Source organism: Acanthopagrus latus, chromosome 9 (genome assembly GCF_904848185.1).
Source record: "Acanthopagrus latus isolate v.2019 chromosome 9, fAcaLat1.1, whole genome shotgun sequence".
In the NCBI taxonomy this organism is placed as follows: Eukaryota; Metazoa; Chordata; class Actinopteri; order Spariformes; family Sparidae; genus Acanthopagrus; species Acanthopagrus latus.
In genome coordinates, this window is record NC_051047.1 from 11,533,160 (window position 1) to 11,558,125 (window position 24,966).

Consider the following 24,966-nt stretch of genomic DNA (forward strand, 5'->3'; position numbering starts at 1 on the left):
GTGAGGCCTTTTTGTGGTGCAGGAAGTAGGGCCAGGGGCAGCGGATAAGAGGAGCTGATGATATGATACCCATGATCCTCACCTGAAACATGCGCGGTGACATAGCAACAAAGTAGTCGCACTATCTCTCATCACAAGCCAAGAGTAACAGGAGCTGGAGGCCCATGAGTCCGGCTCAGTGACACATCGCCATCTGACTTCAAGTCCTCCAAGTTTCCACAGAGACACAACTTCTGACACCTCTGTGTCATGATACAATCACATGGTCCAACTCTCTCTGATCATTGTTCCCCTTATGTTCCATCATTCCCTTATTTATCCTGTAGTTACAAAGTGCCGGCAGATAAAGCTGAAACTCTGACGTGAGAGATTAAATACAGAGAAAGTTAGAAAGTGCAGTAAATCACATGTTAAAGAGATAGAATTCAGGAGGAGAGTGGAATAAAAGAGTGGGGCTGCTCTACTGCATGTGTGGAAAAAGTTGCACAAGAATGAAGAACTGATGTAATGTAAGCATCATATTGCCTGTTGGAATGATCACAATATATTACAGTAAATTACAGCCATGCTAGCAGCTATTTTAGGTGTTCCTAATGCACATTCATGCTTTGAGCTAAATGCGAACACCAGCATGCTAGCAACTGTTAATCTTTTTCACATTGTTATTTTCTGTGAATTAGCTAGCTAGCTAGCTAGCTGGGTAGGAAGATGACTTCATTGTAATTGCACCAAAAGCTACGATTGGTTGATTTTATCTCTACCTTGGGGACATTTGCTGTCAATCCACACAATACCAGACATACTTGAGTCACTAAATGGAGGCGGCACCCACTTCTGGATGTGGTTACATGATTTATTTTCCCTGGTAATTAGTTGTGCTGGTGAAACAGCTATATGGATGATCAGCCATGGTCAGACAGAAATATGCCAACAAACATATTTTCATGAAACATTTATAATTAGTAATAATGATTTACTTAATTAGATAGCTTATTTATCGTCATGAATGAATGACCGGTGCACTAATCGCTCTTACTATGGAAAAAGCTGATCCTAAGGGCCCCACCCCTGAGTTACTGTCGCTAGGACAGACAAAGGAAGGACAAAATGCGCCAGCTGTTTTGGGAACAGAACAAACACAATGCCTTCAACACCGTCAGGGTATCTAGTGCTGCTTTTAGAGGTCCCCCAGCTCCCTCTTTTAGCCGGCTTGTCAACTTGTTTTTCTTTTCACTGGGACACAAAGCTTGCTCAACTGTTATTGCGAGCATACAATGACGATACTAGACTTCAGATCAAGGCACCACTGTGTTTACCGCCTAGTGTGGCTTCAGACCACAACACTTGTTTGTAATTAACCAAATGTATTATTGGTTTGGGGTGTTTTTCACTGAACACTGAAGATGTAATCAGACCGATCGTCTAACGAAAGAGAGCAACAGAAGATCGCTTTCCATTGAACTTGAAAGGGGAGAGGGACAGTGAACAAAGGGGAGTTGAGTTGAAGAATTTGAGTTTGTGTGTTTATGTCAGAGGGTGAGCGTCTAATTCTGCACACAGCTGCTTAGTGAACTCAGTACGGGAGAGTAATGGAATTTAATGCCTGTAATGGAATGCTCACACGGACGCCAAAGCCTGCTGTACAATATTAACAGAGCCCAAAGTGCGTCATAGCTCTCTCACAGCTGACAGTGTGTGTGTGTGTGTGTGTGACTAAGTGTGTATCTGTGTTATGCGCTTCCCTTTAGTCTCTCTCTCTACTGTAGTGCCACGCCAGCGTTGTGCTGATCTATGAGCCTCCAAATTACAGTGCTGGGTGGTGTCGCCACAGTGAAAGAACAATGGCAGCGCTGCATATTAACCTAATGTGTGAGAGTGAGTTGTATGTGAGACATTTAGGGCTGTGAATGGAGTGTGAGTGTGTGAAGTCAGCACGGAGTTTCGGTTCCTCGGGCCATTTGAGACATATTAGCATCTAGGTCACTTTAATCGCGATGAGATGATTGTGATCTACAGTCATGTGTGTATTTTAAAGACCAAGGGGAATGTTTTAAATCAATGATATTAGAAGTTTTTAGCAGTGGTGTAGTGCTAGGTATGCACACTTTTGATAGAGGAAATTTGCGCGCTCAGTATTTCTAAAATCCTGCCTGCAGCTCCAGTCACCTGCATAAGTTTTGCATGTTCGGACTGCATTCAACTGTTCTAATTCCAGATATGGGTGTGCTGATCTAAAGGTCAAGGTGGATTCCTCCTTGACAACTGAAACACTTCACTGAAACTAAAACACTGTGTGTGTTCATATGTCCCGCATCAACAATTGAACTAAAAAAAGGCTCCTTGAGTACAATATGACCAGAAAGTGATGCTCAAACACTCGACAGAGTGGTAGCTTGAAAAACTTTTGCAACATCCTTGATATCCCCATTTCTGTATAATACCATGTGATTAACAACATGTCCAGGGTATTGACAAAAACAGAGTTTGTGCTTTGTGCACTTCCTCCAGTGTTCCCATGGGCTCAAGGCAACTCAGCTTTATTTCTACAGCAGCCTTAGATTGCTGCACAACGTCAGCAACGGTCATCACTCTCTATCCTGAAGGCTGCTGTAACTGTTGACGATGTTACAGCTAACTTCCTGTCTGTTTGGCAGTTAACCATCCCCTACGTCCTCTCTACCTTTACCACATGAACGTGCATTGGTGATCGTCAGACATGGCAGAGACAGGGGGATCCTGCTCTCTGCATGTTCAAGAGAAAACAGGTCTTGCTGTGTCTCTAAGCACTCAGCAGTGACCAAGCAACATTAGCATTAAGTAGGAGTCGTGTTTGTGTCCACCTAATTGAAATAAAGCCAATATTTTTTAGCTCTATTTTTGGTCTCAACCATCTCCTGACATAAATACCTGGCTCTTTAGCTGCTAAATGCTGGAGTGAAACGGAACCATGAGAACGGTTACACTGAACCAAAGCGGTGGAGTTGTGGAAGAGAGAGCTGAGAAGAGCTGCAGATTCTGGTGGTTTGTTGTTATTATAGAAATATAGATTATAATATCTTCAAATAGGCACTTAACTTATTAAATTACTTAGCTTAAAACTGGGGAGCAGCAAAGAAAAAGTCAGATGAGGACGTGGAACTGCACTGCATTTCCAGACTAGCTCGAATTAAACTGGAATAATCCTATGAGTCCTCTGATGTCTTTGCCTTGTATTGCAGTAGGTTTTATTCTCTGTCTGCTTATACTGCTGGTCACCTCTCATGCATTACATAATAAAACTGACTCCATTGTGAATGGACTTTTATTTTGAAAACTAAAAAAACTGAAAGGTTTCTGTAGACGCTGCTGTTCCCAGATGAATCGACTGAGCACTTCCGAAAGTTGTTTGTTTACTTTTCTCCAAGCGTCCACAAGTTCCACAAATCCTCTGGTATTCATACTTGTCTGACCAGAGAGCTCAATTATTGGCAGTGACGCATGTGCACGGTTTCTCACTCACGTACACTCAATTAGGAGGCTGCTAATCTCCCAGCGAGCAGAGAGGGAGATCCAAAGCCCCTACAGAGTGTGTTTTTCTGTGCTCTGCCATATTCAGGCCACTGGGCTTCTGTCTACAGTAACTGTGCCACTTTATAGTTTCTTATGCAACAGTTCCTGTGGCTGATACTGTATAATTGACCTTATGAGGCTGAATTTTCCCTCCGTCATCAGACATAAAGTTCCACTCTCATTCAGTTACACATTTGTCTCCAGCTTCTGCTTTTTTCCGCCCCTAATCTTCAGTCTCTTCTGCTTTTGTCGGGACAAAGAGTTTCTGGGAAACCTTGCTGTTCAAAGCACTTTCACTTTTGATTTGAACTGAGTTACTTATTCAAAACACTCTCAATGTTTCATGAGTGAGTGGTCTCTGAACCCTGGATTCTTTTCACTTTCTGTGTGTGTGTGTCTGTGTGTGTGTGTGTGTGTGTGTGTGTGAGGGTGGGTGTGTAAGAGGGCAGAGGGTGAGAAAGGATAGGTCCATCCAAGTACTCTTCACACTTAAGTGCGTAATATTCCCGTCCAAATCCCAAGTTCCAATCCACAGGCCTGAAGGGGCCCTGAAGGGGAAATTTCTCCCTTGCATGGTGGTGGAAGCACGCGCAGAACAACTTCAAAGATCAGGCTAGCAATATTTAGATTTCATCCTACAGTAAAGAAGTACCATGAAAATGTGATGACTGAGAATAAATTGACCTCACTCACAAAGCCTGAATTGGCCTTCTCCTGTACACCGAAGAGCTCTACTGTGCAACTGTGCTGCATTTCATTTGGTAGGCAGTCAATATGAATTTCAGGATAAGGTGAGGATGGAAGTCTGTGAATGTGATGGAATTTTCATCAGGAGTGGTGCAGTTAATTGTTAACAACAACCAGTGAAGTGAGTTTGATGGCGGGATCATATGTGTATATTTGCCCCAAGTGACTGTAGGAAAACATGCAGGGTAATATCAGCCTCACTGTTTATGGGGACCTGTACTGGCCTGTCAGGGTCATGTGTTTGTCTGCACTTGGTGACCCGGACGGAACTATCTCAACCTTTAAGCTCAATTTACATGCACAGATACACAGCAAACCCTGCAGAGTTATAAACAGAACCACCAACCTCTGTCTATCGGTTGCTGTGATGAATAATGAATACTCAACAGACAGAGAAACACTGATCTGTTCAAAGACAGTTCAGGGAGGCTCAAGCCCAAGTGGATGTACATTAGGATGGTTCATCTTTGCGATGTGATTACATAACAACACTATATCAACTTGCTCCAAGTGCTGTCACAACATCAGATGTCAGTGTCTGTTTAGATTCAACTAACTCTGACAGCCACAACACAGTTACTGATATGCATTAAGTCCTATCTCTCATAACTGTAGATTGTATTTGAATTCCAGAACGAGAATGAATGTGCGGAGTTCAACAAGGCTCAAATCTAGGTCCACTTCACTTTGGTCTTTGTGTGGTACCTTTGTTATCATGCATTTCATTGTAACACGGAGAGCTTCTTACTGTACTGTCATAAACTTAACTTAAACTTAACATCCTTTATAAACTTGAGTTATTTTTTGACCAGAATGCAACAAGGACACTGGAAGGGCACCCCAGAGAGCCATTTTGTAAGGATTTTTCAAATATTGTGGTTGGAGGTGATCACCCTAGGGTGAATCCTAGAAACTTAAGTGATCTAGACCCTTTACAAGGTGGACATTACATTTTTCCAGGATATTGTCTATGACCAAATGTGTTATTGTGACAATAATGACGTTTTGGTCAGCATTACATTGTGTTCAGTGCTAATGAGTAAATGTTGACATGCTAATATGCTAAACTGAGATGATGAACATGGTAAAATACCTACTGAACATTAGAATGCTATCTTTATCATAGTGAGCATGTTAGCGTGCTAACATTTAGCTCAAAGCATCATTGATCCATTATGGAGGCCTTTGTCTTTATATTGCACCTACTGTTTTAATCCTTATGGTGAGCAAAGTAGTTTTTCTGCATTGAAAAATCCTTTAACATTTGGGGTTTTTAATTGCTGTGTTTTGTTAAATGTCAGTGGTAAGCAATATCTCATGCAGTATTTGTCCTTGAAAGGTTACTATTCAATCCTTGATGTACACACCCTCACACATGTATCCAAACATCTATAAATCACATGTTCACACAGTGTTTAGAGCGTGTTGCCAAAAGCTTGTTAGTTAATACAAGGTCACGTCTGCAGGCTGGCAGTAGCTGATGACTGATATCTTTCTGGCAGCTGGACAACAAATACGCAGCGCTCCTTTCATACTAAACCATCACAGGCAACTCCCCGAGGGTCATATGCCAAATGTCACGCCATGTGTTACATACATATGTGTGTGTATTTGTGTGTGTGTGTGAATTAGTCAGTGGCCCCCTCGCAGTGTAAATCTGTACTGTGGTGGGCAGCAAGTCCACACATTTGTCAGACTGAAACAGGCTGTTCAGTCCTGCAGGAACTTAAATGGAGTCTCACCTCTTTCTCTTGTCTAACTAGGCATAACGAGCGAGCAGCAGTTCACTTGGCTCACGGATGGTTTGGCTTCTCATTTGGCTGTTGCGTCACTTGACTCCCACAAAGCCAGTCCTGTCAAGACGTCAGACACCTGTCCGTTCTCAGTTTTATGAATAACCGGCCAGCAGGAGGGTCATCAGGATCCAATGCATCATCACTCCGCATCACAGCATTATCATAGACTGCCAGTGCATCATCAGTGTGCCTCGTCATCAGTCAATGAAAGAGGATGAGGTGTAATAAGCGGTCATTTGTTCAGCAAAATATAGTCCGTCTGTGCCAGTATTTTCTGTTCCTGCATCATCCATTGGCTAGTTTCTATATTCATTATGGGCTGGATAAAATGATACAAATCTGCAACTTTATCAAGCTGATTTAAAATGATCAGCCTATATTATAAATCAAACAGTACTGAGGAATTTTTTAGGAGGTTTGTGTTGCATCTGAATTATTACTGGTAGTCTTTATCATGACGGTTGATTACCTTCAATACTGAAAAGTACTAATGCCTGTTTTAAGAGACAGCATCACTGTTACAGACGTACTGCAGACTGAATTCACATTTCTTCAGCTTATGGATCATTAGAATTCAAAAGTTTTGTTTTTCACATGTTCATTCAGCACGTGCAGTGAAATGCAGATTTTCTTAAGTGTGTGATAAGACGTTAGCAGCAGATTAGCCTACCAACACAAGAGTTTTGACATGATGTTTCTTAACATCCTGTTGATAATTTGAGTTAATTTAAAAACATTTCCAGAACTAAAACTCCTATATATATTGCACCTTTAATTAATAAGCCTGAAAATTAGTGTAAAATGGGACCTTTAACATGTGAACATATGCAAATAATGATTTCAAAAATTCAAACAACAAACAGTTTAGGAAGTGAACTTTATTTCAAATAAATAGCCACATAAATAAACAATCTTCTTGAACTAACATCTTCTTTTCTTTCTCTGTCTGTCCCTTCCTTCAACCAAACTCACTCACACTCACACTCTCTCTCTCAGACACACACACTCACATGCTCACACAGTCAAGTAACAAATCAGGAAAAAAAAAGATAATGAAATACTTCTTATTATACAAAGTTTATCAAAAAGGGGTCATCTTACAGATTTGCATCAAGAGTCTTTAGTGTTTCAATAGTTTTGTGAAGTTTTTTCATCATGAGAAAAGAAATCACTAACAAGAAATATTAATAAAGTGCAATTCTTACTTCTGTTTACACAGCAAGGTCAAAGGTCAGATTCAGAGAGGATAGAGGTCAGAGAAGATATCAAAAGGGGCAACTGAGCCGTTCATCTTTCTTTTCTCAGTGTAGCGATCAGACACCTTCTGACCGTGGGTTTGTTCGGATAAAGGCACAAGTATTGGTAGTGAGTGCAATCAACCAAAAACTATTGGATTGAAATATTAACACTGCATGTTTCCAATGTACAACTAGGTCTGGAAAAACACTGCTCTTCTACCAGATGTTTCACAGATATGAGAGAACTATATATCATATAATATCACGCGTCTCTTGCAGCTTTCTAATACATCATCTGAACAGACTGCACATATAAATCAGCTTGTTGTAATTCATTTCTGCCTACTTCTAGCCACTTGTGGACAACTGAAGAAAGTTCAACTTCCAGCACAACATGGTATTGCTATGTTCTGATTTTTTTTTTCTTTCTTTTTTTCCATCTTCTTTTCTAGAAAAGTACAAAAAATGAATACCACCATGGTCCTGATAGTAAAAGCTAGAGATATCAACAACACGTGTAGCATTTGGGAGTTTGGTGGCAGCAGGACTTTTTCTCACTGCGAAAAGCTAAGAAGATCATGTGAAAAATGCTAACTAGCCACCATGCTACATTTTGAGACAGCATTCAAAGTGAGAAGTCAGTAGTGTGTTTGTGATAGGTCACCCATCTCTTGTGCTGTTCACTCTTTGGTAAAACCCAAATTCTTCTTTTTCGGTTAAAGGACTACAAGCCGATGTGGGAAGAGACAGCATTGCGACATGCCTTGAGTCTTTCGTCTCGGTTTCTACAGTATCATGTTATTATGTTACAGAACTAGTACCGGCTCTAGTCAGCTAGCTAGCACAGCAAAACAAAATGAAAAGCAAATAGAAAAAAGCAAAAAAACCTCAGGCAAATATGCATGTACATTTTGATCATCCTACGTAGAGCTTTCCTTTGTATTTCAATGTGAAATATTGCACTGTTCCCACAGTCTTTGTTCTGTACATATGAAAATCATGTTTCCTCTGATATTCTCAGATTGATGTTTGCTTCCAAATTTCTGCCTGAGGAGGTAGTAGAAGCATCTAACAAGAAGGTGCTTATCAAACGGAGGGAATACAGATCGATGGATCTACATATGTAAGGTTCTAACAAGCTGACCGATGTACCTGTTGTGTTTCACTCAATCAGCGAGACACCATCTTCAGTTTTTTGGCTGATGAGGATGTAGCATTCTTTTTGCAGCTTTGAGGTAAAAAGCAGCATTTGCGCAGCTATAATAATCCTGCACAAAATAAAGAAAGCTCACAGTTTCAATACATATCAACTCCTTCAGTTTGTAAGCTTAGGGCACTATGCTGCATGTCCATTGCACTGCTACAGAGAAATGTCTCTTGAGAAAAGGCGAACAAAGTGGGAAAAAACGAAATAATTTTGGTCTTCTGTCCAGTCAAGTGGAAAACATTGAGAAGAGGAAATGACACTAAAAAGAGAAAGCAGAAGAGCCTTCCTGTATTCAAAACAGCATCAAATCATGTGAGACAGAATCGTATCATGACGTCAGCTCTCATTTCATTCAGGTGAATCCAACAGGGAGCTGAAGGAGACTCTTTCAGTCTATTATTGCTTCTCTGGCTGTCTCAAACACCTTGTCCAGAGTTTGGTTATTGCTTAGTCTGTAGCTTATATGATATCAAAAGCAAACACAACATACGTGTGTGGACACATTCTCACATGTGTACCATTAAATAAAGTTAGTCGCTTGCATCTGATTTTTGTTCTTTCTCCCATCTTCGCTCTGAATCAAGATTTGAGCGTCTCCCACAGAGAGAACAAATGCTAGTCCCCCTGATGTTTTACTTCACCATCACACAGCTGCTGAGCTGCTGCTGTGCAGCCCGACCCAGCTCCTGCATGTCAGGATCTGTGCTGGACACCGAGCCCATGCTCCACATCACTGGCTTCGACATGATGGGGAAGGTGCTTTGTGCTGCAGTCTGGGGCTGCTGTTGGAGGCCGGCGTGGGGGTGTTGGCGGCTTTGCTGGCTGATGTGCAGACGAGCCTCAAGAAGGTAAGCAGCGGAGGCCACGGGTGACAGAGAGGAGGAGTAGCAGGATGAGGAGCAGCCAGAGGACGAGGTCTCCAGGGTTTGTTGCCAGGGTCTGTGCTGGAGGCCCACTGAAGCTTGCTGAGGAGGCAGGGTGGAAGGGGTGTCGAACATGGAGGAGGTCGCAAACACGGTAGTAGGTGGAGGAGAGGGTGACTGCTGCTGGGCCAGAAAGAGCAGGGGGTTCTGTGGAGGTCCTGCCTGAGGGGGTTGGACCTGAGGCTGGGGTTGGTGCTGGATCTGGAGCATCCTGAAGAGCGTAGACAGAGGATCAGACTCTCTATTTACACGAGTCGAAGCCTACATGATCTAATACATGATACTTAAAGGGGAAGGCCACCATTATTATATAACATTCAAGTATGTTAACAGGTCTTGGGGGGTACTGCAGCATATGTGATAAAAGACTTTTGTGGCTCCAGAGGAAGCTGCATACAATCTGATGAATTGACTGTGATATGAATAATTACAGGAGGTACCCTTTAATAACAGCGTGCTTTCATGTAATAGTGTAATAGAGTCTGACTGACCTTTGCTGGTGCAGCACCTCCTCCAGCATGTTGCGGTGCTCGGACAGGGCTGGACCCAGTGACCCCCGGCTGCCGCGGTTACAGGAGGGCGGAGGAACGACCTGCCGCGTCAGACCCTTGATCTTATTTAATCCCAGAAGCCCTTTAGTGCGTGTGTTTTTCCTCAGCTGCTGGCGGAAAGCTTTGAGGCCTGCAGAGAGGCATGGGAATGTGTTACACAATACTCCTTTGATCCTATAATATGACACATCAGATGCAAGAAAAATGAAAATCACAGTGGATATATGTCATTTGGTTTCATGTACCTTGAGTAAGGGAGGTGTCTGAGGCTCGGCGACCCTCCTGGAAGCTGGCAGCAGGCAGGCTGCCCTGGGCCTGGGGCAGGAGGTGGGAGGAGAGGGTCAGGGGCGCTCCAGCAGGAAGAAGAGCTCCACCTTCAGCCCCCGAGGCCAGAAGTGTTGACATCTCACCCATAGCAGCTTGCAAAGTGGGGGCAGGACTGGATGAGGACTTCAGACAGCTGTCCGAGGAGGCACCATCTGAGGGACTGACCACAATACCTACAGAAAGGGCAGGGAATAAATTAGACTCCATATATCTGACAGAGTGGATTATTAGGTGTTATTTTACATATATGGCATACTCACATGGAGGGTTGCACTGATGGAAGCGGGCTGACACCTCAGCCAGAGTGTGTCTGCGTGAAGTGGTGGTAGGAGGGAGTAGAGGCCCAAGAGACTGCGTCGCCTCCTCCTCCTCCAGGTCCCTGGGTCGCACCTCTTCGCTGATGCTCGTCTCCAGCAGGCTGTTGGGTGAGATGGAGCGGTTCCAGAGCAGTCTGTTCAAGCTGGCTTCCACTGGAAACACCACACGCTGAAGGAAGAAGGAGTCAGACTGTTAGCCTCTTTCTCTGGTCTATTAGTAGATAAGCATCAGGGTGGAAAATGAAATCTCAGTTTACCTGAAACAGTCCACCTTGGTCACATTCCTCTGAGTACACTGGAGGAGGGCTGTTAGTTGGGACTGAAAATGCTGCAGGTCTAAGGCTGTCTGTGGACTCCATGATCACCTGAAAGCAAGTGCACAGCATTTTAGACTTCAAGTAGAAGCTACAGGATACATACGTTTGCTCCATATGCTCAGCTAGACTGCTCACCTCTGGGCTGGTGGAGTCAGAGGTGCTCCTGGGTCTCTGGCTCCAGGTCCCACACTGGCGGCTCAGCTGCTGGCTGCGATGCTCTCTAACTCTCTCCAGCAGCAGGTAGTATATAGCAGAGAAGTGGTTGTAGCTGCTGCTCTGCAAAGACTAGGGAAAAGGACAGAGAGGAGTTGAGGGAGGTTTATTTCCATCTCTTCCACTCTTTACAGCTTTTTTTTTCTTCCTGTCCATCTGTTTGTCTGAATAAAAATGTCAGATTTAAGTATGTGAAACTAGCTGGTTGGCATTCTACTGTCAGTAGACATCGGTTCTGCACAAAACATAGAAACTGTAATATCACATTCTGTTGATCACTTTATTTTTTCAGTGTTTTGAACTTTTTCATTCTTTTAATCTTTACATATTGCACATTCAAGAAATAGATCTCCTGGATCTGTAACTTGTGTATTTTGACTTCTCAGAACTGACAACAACTTAATGTGTTTTTGTGATCAGTCACCTCGATAGTTCTCTGCCTGTCGATGCCCAGTGTGTTCATGATGCCCAGCACAGGCTCACTGTAGTCCCCCAGGTTTGAATTGTACTCGGTCAGGGAATGGCTGAGGGTCTGGTGGGCGGCTGTTGGGTCTGCAAGCATCCAGCGGTGCTGCTTGATCTGGGCCACGCTGATCCTCCTGGCTGGGTCCACAACTAGCATCTTACGGATCAGGTTTTCACAGTCTGGAGAACATAAGCAAGGAGTGAGCCTTGGATCCCGAGCACTTTGGATTTAGACAAAATTGGCAGTGATTGTTATGATGTGTTGGCATTGTACCTTGGGACATGAAGAAAGGAATTCTGAACCGTCCCTCAGTGACTCTCTGTCTGAGTGCAGGAAGGCTGGGTCCATCGAATGGAAGAGAGCCACACACAAGGACATAAAGCACGACACCAAGGCTCTGTGAGGAAAAGAGTAAAAGGAGAACATTAGTTTACAAAAACAATTATGATTCATTAAAAAATTCTGTCTATAATTTCATGAGTATCTTACCCAGATGTCCAGTTGAGGCCCCTCGTACTCCTTCCCTTCAAACACTTCAGGTGCAGCGTATGGTGGGCTGCCACACCATGTGGACAGAGGTTCCCCTGCATTGTAGAAGTTCCCAAATCCAAAATCTGGAAAATATGAGTAGAGCAGCATTTTGTTATTGAAACGTTTTTGTTGTCTCATCAGGAGATCCTGGAATTAAACTGTGTTTCCTTCCTTTAACCACGGTGACTTATGTAATTTGTCTTCATGACGTTCAGAGACCAGATTCATATCGTCTCTAGCACAAAAGACTTCTTTGTTCTGCTTTGGCACTTCATCTCTAATGCACTTTTATGCAGTATGTTTGTGTGACAGTCATTTCCTCTTGTTTATATTAGCCTTGGTAAAATGATTGAATTATTCACACTTAATTAACATGGAGAAAACGCAGCACTGATTTCATTTAAATGGTTTGAGAATTCCTAAATGTTAAAAGAAAAGATAATCAGCAAGGAGATACAAATAAAAACTCTGATTTCTGATAAAAGTAAATTAACACCAGTTACCATGTTAACAGCTGACAGTAAACTTTATGTGGCAGACCTACCAGCCAGTTTGATATTCATATTGGCATCCAGCAACAGGTTCTCAGTTTTTAGGTCGCGGTGAACGATGTGGTGTCGATGGCAGTAGTCCACAGCTGTGAGGATCTGCCAAAATTTCTTTCGTGCCTCATCTTCGCTCATACGGCCGTTTGAGGTCAGGTGGTCTGGAGGGAGGGAGGATATTTTAGTTTGTATTTGAGGCAGAAAGTTTCAGCAGATTTAGCCTACATCCATTCAGTCCAGTAAGGAAAAAGCCTGATTTGAAAGCTGGACTCACCAAACATTTCTCCGTTCTTTGCGTACTCTGTTACAATGTACAGCATGTCTTTGGTCTCCATAACCTAAGAGAAAAACAAAAAAAAAGAGTTTGAACCAACTGGGTCATATGCGGACATCATGGTGATGATGATGAATACAGTTTCATAGATGTCCTTCAGTCCAGCCTGCTCCTATCGTCTCTGGGCATGAGACATTTTCTGACCACAAAAATCCCCATCTCATACTTCTCCATAACCTAGTTCCACACCGTGGATTTCCATGATATGCCCTGTTGCATAAGCCAGCTGTCAGCCACTTCCTGCATGTTTTAAATCATGCTTTAACACATTAACATTCATAACATTCACACAGAGACAAGTTAATCAAATGGCTGGACATGTTCTCCCTGAGGCTAAGTTGGCACCGTGTTGCACTAGTGTTGAATTTCAGCCTGCTCCTATCTCTTTATTTCTAGGAAACAGAGACACAGATTCACATGGGCCGTTCACATGGCCCGCCTTGTGTATCAAAAACACCAGAAGTGCAGTCACTCAACACCCGGCTCACTATGTAGGCCGGAAAGACGCAATTCCCAATTCTTTCCTGGAGCTCATAGAAAGCTTCCATTTTCCCAGGAGAGCCCTCTGGGACAGGGCAGCTGAACAGAAAGGTTGCACAACAAAGCAATTTTCGTCAGATGACAAAGCCCTCTCTGGATAATACTGCAGGAACAACTTTGAATTAAATGCCACTAAATTCCACTGAATGACAAAGCTTAACTCTTTTCAGCTACCGCTCCCTTTAGAAAAGCATAGATTCCTGCAAGCAGTGAGTAGTCTTTATCTGTTAGATAGGGCAGCTCTCTGGTGCTCTGTCACCTTGAGGTGCAGCCTACGTCACAGCTCTGAAGAACAGGCAGGAAACGTCAAGGGCCCTCAAACCACCCCAGAAGGAAGATAGTATATGCATTTTCCACTTTTATTTAGGGCTGGTGCTATATTTAAACCTAGACTCCATGTTTATATTGCTTTCCATCAAACACAGCATTTTATACATATTTCCCACAATTCAAACAGCCATAAAACCTGAAGATTTCCAGTGAAATCTAAAATACATTTCCCTTATGTGGTCCTCACATCACAGCAGCTCAGCAAAGCTTGCACTGAGTGCCCAACTGGTAGGAGACTGGGTTTAACAGGATAAGATGGGAGTGTGTGATTGATACAAGGTCAAAGAGAGGCTGAAACAAAGGAGCAAGGCTCGTCTACAGTGGCCCGACACAAAGAGGATGCAACCCTCAAATCACAAGATGATCTTATGCCACCACGCTCCCTTTGTGCAGGACAGAGGGGCTGCAGCAGGGGAGAGCCTTGCTCAACATCATCGAGCAGCAACCACCTGACTAGCATCACCTCAGACAACCCAAGGGCACAGAAACAAGGGCACATCACATGCAGGATACAGGCAGAGGTCATCCATGTTTGACATCAGAGATGTGAGATGTGATAGCACCTTCGGGGGCTGATAATCCAATCCAATAACATTTATTTTATTGAGAAAAAAGAACCGTACTGAGGTGTTGCTCTTCTTAAATCTTAAATACTTGATAGTATATATTTTTAGGAAATAAGTTCTTCTGGTATTTGACACCACGGAAAAAAAACATTTTTTTCATTTAAAATATTAATGAATAAATCTTGTCTATATATCTATATCCACATAACAAGGCTGTAAATCCTGATACTGTTATGCTAATATATAAAATATATCTGGGGAAAATTGACCATTTACATGTAACATGATGTCTTCACATAACTGAACTGTCACGTAATATGATACAAACTGAGACTATTTGTTGCATATGTTTAAATGTTGTATTGTTTGGTTATCATGTTGTGGTATAGTATATTTAATATATATAAAATAGGTGCATGAAAAATGATTAATCAGTAATCAAAATGCTGCCTTTTGTTCCTCTACATGAATCTGATATTTGATTCTCTCAGGATCACCTATCTCTCCTCTGTGTATTCTGGCAAACACTGCTGGAGTTTCCACGGAATAATGTCACACTCCCATTGTTGCAGTCGAGACATGATTTCACAGTAACCACGGCTCTGCTGCTTCAAAACGGTCATGAAGTAATCCTCAAAAGTATCAAAAACAATTCAGGGCTGAACGAGCGTCAGAAAAATCTAGAGTGTTTAATAAAAATAAAAATAAAAATGAAAGGGCATTGTATGTGATTGTTGCCAGACGCGTGCCATGGTGCGTGCAAGGTCGGCTGAGGGTAAAAAAGCGGATTCTTTCCCGCTAAGTCTTCAATTTGATTAGGAGTAAAGCAGCGCTTTGTGGAGCTTGCCTTCACGTGAGGCGCGGACACATTGCACTTGGCTTCAACAGATGCTAATTGGACTTAGCGGTCAGACTTGCATCTTTACACAGCACTCTCCTGGCTGATTTCTGCTTCCCATTTTCTCTGCTAACACTTCCACCAATATATAACAGAAAGAAAAAAAAATCTTAGAAGTGCATTGTTCCTAGCACCGACTGGTTCATATGATTATTCCCTCTCTCTCTCTCTGTAACACACGCATGCACACAAGGGGGAGGTCAGAAGGGATTGCACTAATACTACTGCGCTGTGCTTATGATTCAATATGCCCTGAGAGTCAGCAGCTCACAACAAGCCTGTAAAAACCACTTACATATAAATGCCCCTTATTTGTGCCACACAAAATGGCACCGCTGCATCCACATATCAACAATAATGAAGCATAAAGCTCTGCACTGACACCCTGTCACTGGGAGAAGTACATTTGTCCCGTTTCTTTCACACGATAGCATCCCAGATTCATGCATGCGTCAGATGACAAAGACCAGGCTGCACAAAAAGTCTGCATACATGCACACTGCAGAGAGATAAAGATAACACACACCTGGTACAGTTTGATGATGTGGGGGTGGTTCAGCAGCTTCATTATCTGCACCTCTCTGTAGATTTTCTCCAGGTTGGAGGGGTTCAGTCTGGTCTTGTCAATGATTTTAATGGCCACCTGAAAAAAACAAAGGCACATTAGTAAATGAATAAATTCAAAGATGATGCATCTTGAAATCTATCTGAAAATACAGTCAGAGCTGCTGACCTGTGTTTTGGTGACTTTATGTTTCGCCAGTTTCACCACTGCAAAGTTCCCCTTCCCCAGGGTGCGGATGATCTCGTAGAAGCCGACCTGCAGGGGCCTTCCCTGTGCAGGTCTGGACTGAGCCCCCCGGCCATTCTCCGTCATGATCACCATGGTGCAGCAACAGTCTGGTGTCTGGATAGTGTAAGACTAGTACCTGCAGAAACAAAGACAGCTGTAGCATGTATTTCATGCACTTACATTTGACACTTTAGCTGCTATATTTACATTCATTGTATTATATTCATATGCATTTCAAAGATGCATTGGCTAAATAAGAAACAGGGGAGCAATGGTGTAAGATTTCCACTGTATGACAACCATCTCAGAATATATGGTATCATACATATCATGGCACATAGATTTTAGAGTTATTATTATTATTATTATTATTATTATTATTATGATAAATTACAAGCCTGTACCCTGTAAACTGATTATAATTTTTTTGTGGTTGAACAATTGTTTTATTATAATTTCACAAGCTATTCCCTTACAGGACATTAAGCTTGATATGATCTTGAAATATTTTAAATTACACTTATATGGCAGCAGTCAATACCTTAGATGAGCCGAATTTAATACTACTTAGAATACATATAAATAGTAGGAATATACTGTATGTGGACCTGTATGGTGCATCAGCAGTCTTGTGTAACAAATGAGTTCAGTGGGGAACAGTTAAGGGTTAGTAGCCTGGCTCGAGTGAGGCGCTCTATTCACAGTGATATGGTCATAATGTAATTATTGTAAGTGTACAATTAAGTATTCCGTTCTTAATTACTGATAAAGTACATGGTTATCGTTTAACTCTGTAGACAAAATTCAGTTAGAAATTGAAAGCTACTTTTTTGGTTGTTAAATAGAGCAGGTTCAATAGAAAGTAAAATAGATTAGACTAAATGCGAAAGGCAGCTTTGAGATGGGTGAAATAAATGACATAATTATCGTTTCAATAAATACCAGGCGGTAAAAGGAGAGTCTTATCGAGAGAAGAGCCTGCTCTTACCTTAAAAAGCGGAGTTGAACCACTTTCTCTCACAGTTCAGACAGCTCTCAAAGGAAACGTAAAACATTCCACAACCAGAGCGACGAGTCGACAACACAAACAAGAGGAACAACTGCAGAAAACACGCGCTAAGCAACTTTTTCCTGCTTTACCCTGACCTCCCACAACAAGTCTGTTTCTCGGCCCGGGACTGGGCTGCCTGTGGCCGCTGTGTTCCTGTGCGCTCCGGCGGAATGCAGAGCACAGGGCTTCGGCACTCACAGGGGGAACTCCTCCTCCTCCTCCTCCCTCCTCCTCCCTCCGCCACCATAACAAATTGATACCCACCTTATTAACGTCACACCCGCGTCAGAGCTCCGAGCTGGGTGCAAGGCAAGGCCGGACCCGAGCGCAAGGCACGGGTTGCCGGGCAACCGCGCGGCTCGGGCTCACGGTGACGCGAGTGCTGATGGAGGGGTTGCTTGGAGATGGGGACGATGACGTCAGTCGTAGAGATGTGTCACCACGTGATGTTTCCCTTTGCCGGGCTGTTGCTCGCTCGCGGGCTGCCTCCCTCTTGCAACAGCCCGGGCGCGCGCGGCTTCAGCAGAAACAGAAACAGGAAGCAACTGGTGATCTTCAGTTAGACAGCTGTTGTTATTTACTGGACACATTTTATTCTGTTCTAATGTTTTCTTACTGTCTGAATATGATATGATATGATATGATATGATATGGTATGATATGATATGATATGATATTATATTATATTATATTATATTATATACATTGTATTATATTATATTATATTTTGATACAATATTTTACATTAAGAGGGAATCAAATATATTTTCATAACCACACACGTGTATGAAGTGTCATGTTTTAATCGAATCTTCTTCTTTTTTACATTAAGTTGTAGGCTGTTGTATTCTGGTCTAATAGGATTTCAGTATTTATTATTTAAATCATTCCAATTCCACCAGGTTTCTATTTCACACATTTTACTATATTATAATTCCTCCTTTAAAGGTACAGTTCCTGAAAGTCACATGTGAATGGAGCACTCATATCTTGTTCTGAAGGAAAAGTAGCAACACCACAGTGTAGTAATATCCTGTTAAGTAAAAATAATGGATTTAAATCACTACTAAAATGAGAGTTTAAAAGTGTGGGCATCAAAATATTCCTCATGACTCATATGTAATATCAAATCATGATATGGTGTGTTGCTGTTCCTGAAACAAGAAAAAAGAAAAATTAATAAATAAATAATTATTAGAAATGTTACCCAACCTGGCAGTACCTTTGATAATAGTCATATGGTCAGTATTTGTCTCTAATTGAGTAAATGTATGACATCATAAAGACTGAGTCACTTAAAGAAAGGTTTACTAATAGTTCATCTGTACATGGTGTACAGCTCGATGTGCCTTAGCTTGGCACTTGCGAAATGACTTTATGAGTGTATCTTGTTTGGAGCATTGAGTAACTGACGCAATGTTCCTTTTCAAAAAAAATGTTTACATGTTTAAATGTTTACTTTAAAACATTGTCTTTATTAATGCAATAGTTTGCCAATTCTTTATAAGCAATTAAAAATAATTACTTTTGGGTTCTATCTATCTATCTATCTATCTATCTATCTATCTATCTATCTATCTATCTATCTATCTATCTATCTATCTATCTATCTATCTATCATGTTGTGAAAAATGTCACATTTCATATTTTTTTAATGAAAAAGTGTGAAGCAGAGAATCAAGACGAAAATATGTCTCCACTCTGCACAAAGCAGTTGGCTTTGTTGGCTTTTGGCTTACCAAAGAACCAGGGAAAGAGTTGCATGTGAAGAAAGGTCAGTGCAGTGCAACGTGCACAATTGCACATACACAAACATCCACATTGTCACATTACTGTAATCCAAGCGAGGACAAGTGATTATGTGAGAGGAAAACAAAGGCATCAGGATTGTTTGCAAAGCATCCATTTACACTGTCAGGCGTCTAAACACCTGTCCTAGTTATTGATGAATCCAAACAAGTGGCCATATGCTGCTGATTTTCAGTCACGACGGGGGTGCTGTGTGTGGCTCCATTCAGCCTTTCTTCTTCCAGACTGAGCAGCAGCTCATGGCTTATTATGGATTTTCCTGCGGAAGCTGCCATTTTACCAATCAAGATCTGTAGAAGAGCACGGTCTGGCTCATTAGGCTCATCTGACAATACAGGGTTGAGGTTAAAGGAGCTGTCTATGTTTTTGCAGTGAGTATAGCTGCTAGAAAACAAGATTTGTGAATTTAACCCAATATGTGAAAAACCTGTGCAAAAAAGTGCACTGAGGCGCACTCATTTTAAGTATGCTCTGAGCACACGATTGGTATACTTAAAGTGTGCTATTTTCAAATAAATATAAGAGCAGTGTTTTTAAGTATATACGTAAACACACTGATGATGAAGTGAAACTAATGTAAATTTGAAGAAAGCAAATGCTAATTATATTACAACTGACATGAAAATACACATACATACTTTTTTTAAAAGTACACTGAGGAACAATTTAAAATGAACTAACATTAAAGTGCACTGTATTTGCTGTGTATCCATGCAAATGATTATGTACAATTCTCTGTTTCCGTCATTATCAATTGCTTATGTCATGTTGATCAAAATGTATTATAATGGGTCTCTGTTGAATAGTCTCACCCCCCACAACATTCAGGCATTAGAGAGGGGTCGGACTGGAGATGACTTTCCAAAGTACGTGATAGTTTGGGACAATGTCAGTTTCCAACACTTCAACATCATCTGGCAATGGTTTGCAACCCACAACAGGATGCTGATGGAGTTTCTCTCATCCTACTTCCCATTCCTCAACCCCATTGAGGAATATTTTATCAGCATGGAGATGGAAAGTATATGATCGCCAGCCACATACACAGTTAACCCTTCTGGCTGCCATGGATGCAGCGAGTGATGACATCACAGCAGATGCCTGCAGAGGCTGGATAAGACTCTCTAAAAGATTCTTTCTATACTGCACTGCAAGAGAAGATATTCGTTGTGATGTGGATGAGAATTTGTGGCCCAACAGACAGGAATGTCAGGAGGCATAGGAAGACAGCGCTGTAATTTCTACAGCACTGCATGTACAGTTTTCCCAAAGGAGATTGTCCTGTGTTCACATTTCTGCTTTTGTTTTTTTTTTTGATTTGTGCTGCAGTGCTGTCTTTTCCTTTCTGTATCGCAGTGACATGGTCTGTCAACAAATTACTGTACAAACAGTAAAAGCGTAAAAGTGAAACTTGAGTAGTCTCTTGCAATCGATCTCCCACATACACTAAGGTGTAACTTACACTTTACAATAAATGTCATCAGAACTTTAGCCATAGTTAACACCAGAACACCCCTCCAGAGTATACTGTTATATTGACAACATGACGAAGCATTTTGACTGTCTTGTCCATACATAATGACATAAGGGCTTGTACACAATGTTCAATAACACAAATATTTACTTTTGAGAGCGATAAACTAAGGATTTCGAGCAAGAGACTGACTTTTGCAGGTAATCCATGGTGTTTTGCTATTTGTACGAATTGTTCTGAGAAATGCACTTCCTGTTTTGCAAATGTCCAGGATGATTCAAGAAATGTACCAAAGCGACAGAGAAAAACTGTAATACTTCTTACAATACAAGTTGAACTTGTTACCTATTTTGAAGTACACTTTTCAAAAGTACATTTAACAATACATTAAATCAAACACATAGTAACTGTATATTTGTAATGACTTTTATATACTCAAATTTATAGGAAAATATATATATGATATTATAGGATTTTTTTTTCTCCTGGGAGAGCAAAGCAAGCTGCCGCTGATCAAGTCGAGAACACATACAGGATATCCAGGTCACACAGTGTGGCCCTGCAAGCAGTATGGCAGAGATTAAGAAGAAACCCGATAACAAAAACAATTCAAACATGTTTCAGATGGTGGACATGCTGTAACATTTCACAGCCTACATGGAATAGAAATCTGAGTGGGTGAAAGTAAATACCAAAAATCAGTAGAGAGACAGATCCCCTCCTACAGTCTGAAATGTTAAAGGAATGCAAACTGCATGCAAAAGGTCCCGACTGAAAGGTCACGCAATATTTTGATGCACACTTACAGCTAAACCACACAGCCCACTCTGCTCCTCAGCTCTTGGTTTGCATAACCAAATGCCCCTACCTGGTGACATTTGAATATCTGTCTCACTTGCATGTTATAGTTTCTGTATTTCCTGAATGTGGGTAAGGCAGATGCTGTTACATAAACTAGTACGTACCTGAGTCAGACTGTCTGACTGGACTTAAGCCAATGCTGTGGTTGTAATTACAAGATAAGGGCACATTGAATTTGAATTTTGATACGATATGTGACATTTCTGCATCAAAATGTCTGAAAACGGCTTGACCCATGTCCTGTATTTTGAGTTGTTTACTTTCATTAGCCCAAATGTTTCCAACAATGTTCAAACCCAAATAAATCCTAAATGTAGTGGAGGTAACAGAGTATTTAATTTGATCATCTGACAAGGAGAGAGTCAACACATAGTGTCTGAATGTAACAGTGTTAAAAACTTTTTAACATAACCTCGGCCGTGAACTTTCCTGCCAAGGTCACCTGGGTAGATTTTCATCAGCAGTGGTGGTTGCTTAACAATGACTCCCATGATCCCACGCTGCACACATCTTTTGTTCCGTTTTGATTGAGAAACACCTGGTGGCAGAAATTAGACACTGTGTGTTCGGCAGCATGTTTCTAAAGTTAGGTAACATAAGCCACCACTAGCGTCAGAACTGGGCATAAGTAAGGTTGTACTTCATTGTCATGGTATTATCTAATTAAGCGGATTTGTGTTCTATTGCTATATGGATTTAGCTTTTCCTTTGCAAGAGGAAAACTTACTTACTTATTTTTATTTTTGTGGAAGACAAAATTTTAAATCGTATATGCAAACTTCACAATGAAAGTTCTTTATCTAGTTCAAGTGGTTATGGTCATCTGTGATGCATATATCAGATAATCTGATGTTTCTTATTATCCAAAAACTGTATATCCACAGAAAATAAAAGCAGTTCCAGGAGAGTTGAGAAATGTGTTGAACAGGAGCCAATCCACATTCAATGGAACCTCTTTGAAGGAACAACTTTTAATTCCTGGTAAAAACATTACACAAGTATTGCTTTTACACACACACACACACACACACACACACACACACACACACACACACACACACACACACACACACACACACACACACACACAAATATGTTTGGTCGAGCAGCCATTGTTTTGTCTCAAGAGTTATCGGCGTTTACTAAAAACAGGCACGTTTCACTGCACCTTCAGTTGAGTGAGAAGTAAGCCGCAAGCATCTTTTTTCTGTTTCACGTGTACTTCTTCAACCTCCTCATCCAATGTGAGTGCACAAAGGGCAGCTCAAAGGGAATTTGAGGAATCACACTTTTTCACTGTGGACAGACAGAAATGCATGACTCATTACATCCTGACAGGATGTAATGAGTCACTCATTTCGTACTGTGTGCATAAGTAAGCATGCTGGTGTATTTATGTTGCATCGTTCCCCTTTTACTCAAACTAGCTGCTGTCCACATCTTAAAAAGTATGTCAGTAATGGCAGGAATGCAAGCTTCAAAGACGGACAAAGATGTGATTCTCTCAAAGTAGGGATCAATCATTACGTTCTCTTGCTCTGTCATGTTATTCGGCCTATCTAACAGATCAAATTAAATTCAGATGTCCCCTGACGGCGCTTTTCCGACAATACATATCAAGGTCCATCTGGACTTCAAGGTCAGGATCACAAGACAGCAGAACATCCTTTGATGGTCAGATGTGTGTCTACAAATCCAATTTAACCCAGACACTGTGGGAAATAATCCCATGCTATGAAAAAAAGCAACCTCTTACCATAGTTTCTGATAATATACATTTATTTTTCATACAAGCTGTCCTCTCCGAGACCTCTCACCATTGACTGTAAGGACTCCTTTGTGTTGCACATCACAACTCCAATGTGATGCCGTGTGCTCTGTTGAGCCTGACCATGTCTTACTAAACTAATCAGTCTGGCTCTTTGCTGAATCCCGAATGAACTCTAAATTACACCCCTGCAGCTCTTTCCAGGCTCATATTGATACCTATATCATGTTCAAAGGAGACATGTAATAAGAATTGTATGTGAGAATTTGCTACCTGCTAGGCTAACTAACTAAGCATGGAACCAATAACTGAAATCTGGATACCACTTTGGAGGCAGAGGACCATTCAGTAAGCTGCTCAGTGGTGCATGAAGCCAAAAAGTTTGACTATATCAGACTTTTACACAGATCTTCCATGTTGTGAAGCCCATAGAGTGTGGGCACCAGAGACTTCCACTGACCGAGCCAGCTAACTTCTGGTTTAGCGCCCAGCTAACTTGAATGGGAATAAGAGGATTTAATTATGCAGCTCTTCTAGACTTTCCAAATGTTTTTGCTCTGAATAGCTCAAATTATGATAATGAAATTATCATTTTGCGGGGGGTTAGCCACTATGATAGTTGGCTTCTGTGTCTCCTTGGGGCTTGTATCTAACATCAGCTACAGCTAGCAGCAGTAAGCAGTCTCTCGTGGTTTTGGTGTGCCCTATTCTTTTGGAAAATGAATTTGATTGGTGGCCAATTTTTACACTTTTCACCTTTACTTACATTGGATGAATGATTGAACTACAAGGTATTTAGTACTACACACGTTACATTTGAACAGGTATAATTTGATCTACAAATGTATTGAGATATCAGACTGGTAATGTCACAATTGTCATAACAAGGCTTAGGGCCCAGACACCAAACAGACGTCAGAGAACTAGTTAACTTACCAGATTGTTTTTTAAAAAAAATGGCTCCAGCATTCTGTGCCTGCATTAGTGGAAATAACTCTCCAGGGCAGAAGTGAGAGGTAGTCTGTATTTGACATTCAAAGAGGGAGACAAGACACCACTCCTGCTACCAGAGCCACTTCTAAACAACTGAACCTTGTACCTTGGATATGTCAGAGAGAAAGTGGCAAATGGCACTGAAAGAGGCAGAGACAAAACATTACTACAGTGACAGTGAAACCTTCCCTTTTGTTTTCCATTTCTCCTCTCATGCACTGATTTGCTTTGCTGAACAGTGCCAAGAGTGTGCACAGTGCTGCAAAACTGTGGCCATGGACGCTCACCCAAAATCCTAACTGGTGTGTCAGGGCCCTGAGTACAGCTCTACATGCAGCCCTGTGAGGCTGCACTGAGGCTGTACAGTGGTGCTTTCTGCTAGATGCTGACGTCAGAACGCTACCATGCCAACAATGAGAACTCTGACATGTTGATGTTGAGCAGGTATAATGTTTACCATGTTCGCCATCATTTAGTGTGTTGGCATGCAAGCATTTGCAAAATTCCTGCTAATTTGTCCAATACTTTGCTTCATGAACAAATGCCTCTAACACTGATAACATTATCACCAGCTACACACTGTTGAGCACTAACACTAAACTTATTTGCTGCAACAACTGACCTAGATATATGGAAAAAAAAAGAAATAAGCGCCCTTTAAATCACAAATTTTTGCCTCATAAATAGACTCGACATGCATGCAAATATAGCACTAGCGAGACAACACAGCCCTGACTGTTGCTGTCCTGATTGTTTGCGATTTCTCTCAGGTCACTCGTCTTGCACTCCCTCCACTGGATTTCAATAGCTGCCTCCTGCAAC

The 24,966-nt window shown here is 41.6% G+C and overlaps 1 protein-coding gene across 1 annotated transcript; it reads right to left on the bottom strand.

Moving 5' to 3' along the window:
- Window positions 1-7,723: 7,723 nt before the first annotated feature.
- On the bottom strand, window positions 7,724-17,448 carry sik1 (salt-inducible kinase 1). Its single transcript, XM_037110033.1, has 14 exons — window positions 17,177-17,448; window positions 16,129-16,324; window positions 15,922-16,038; window positions 13,002-13,065; window positions 12,727-12,888; window positions 12,141-12,265; window positions 11,925-12,048; window positions 11,610-11,830; window positions 11,108-11,257; window positions 10,913-11,020; window positions 10,599-10,824; window positions 10,257-10,511; window positions 9,952-10,141; window positions 7,724-9,671 (listed from the first exon to the last, which is right to left on the bottom strand). Exons 2-14 carry the CDS (start codon window positions 16,279-16,281, stop codon window positions 9,170-9,172), a joined length of 2,397 nt encoding a protein of 798 aa, XP_036965928.1. The 5' UTR covers window positions 16,282-16,324; window positions 17,177-17,448; the 3' UTR covers window positions 7,724-9,169.
- Window positions 17,449-24,966: the final 7,518 nt, after the last annotated feature.

What these genes read in the sequence shown, in the direction of transcription:
- sik1 (XM_037110033.1), bottom strand. Translation starts at nt 16,281, where the DNA reads ATGGTGATCATGACGGAGAATGGCCGGGGGGCTCAGTCCAGACCTGCA. An exon ending in ACATCATCAAACTGTACCAG is followed by an intron (nt 13,066 to 15,921) that starts GTGTGTGTTATC and finishes TTTTTCTCTTAG; the next exon opens with GTTATGGAGACCAAAGACAT. An exon ending in ACAGGCAGAGAACTATCGAG is followed by an intron (nt 11,258 to 11,609) that starts GTGACTGATCAC and finishes CCTTTTCCCTAG; the next exon opens with TCTTTGCAGAGCAGCAGCTA.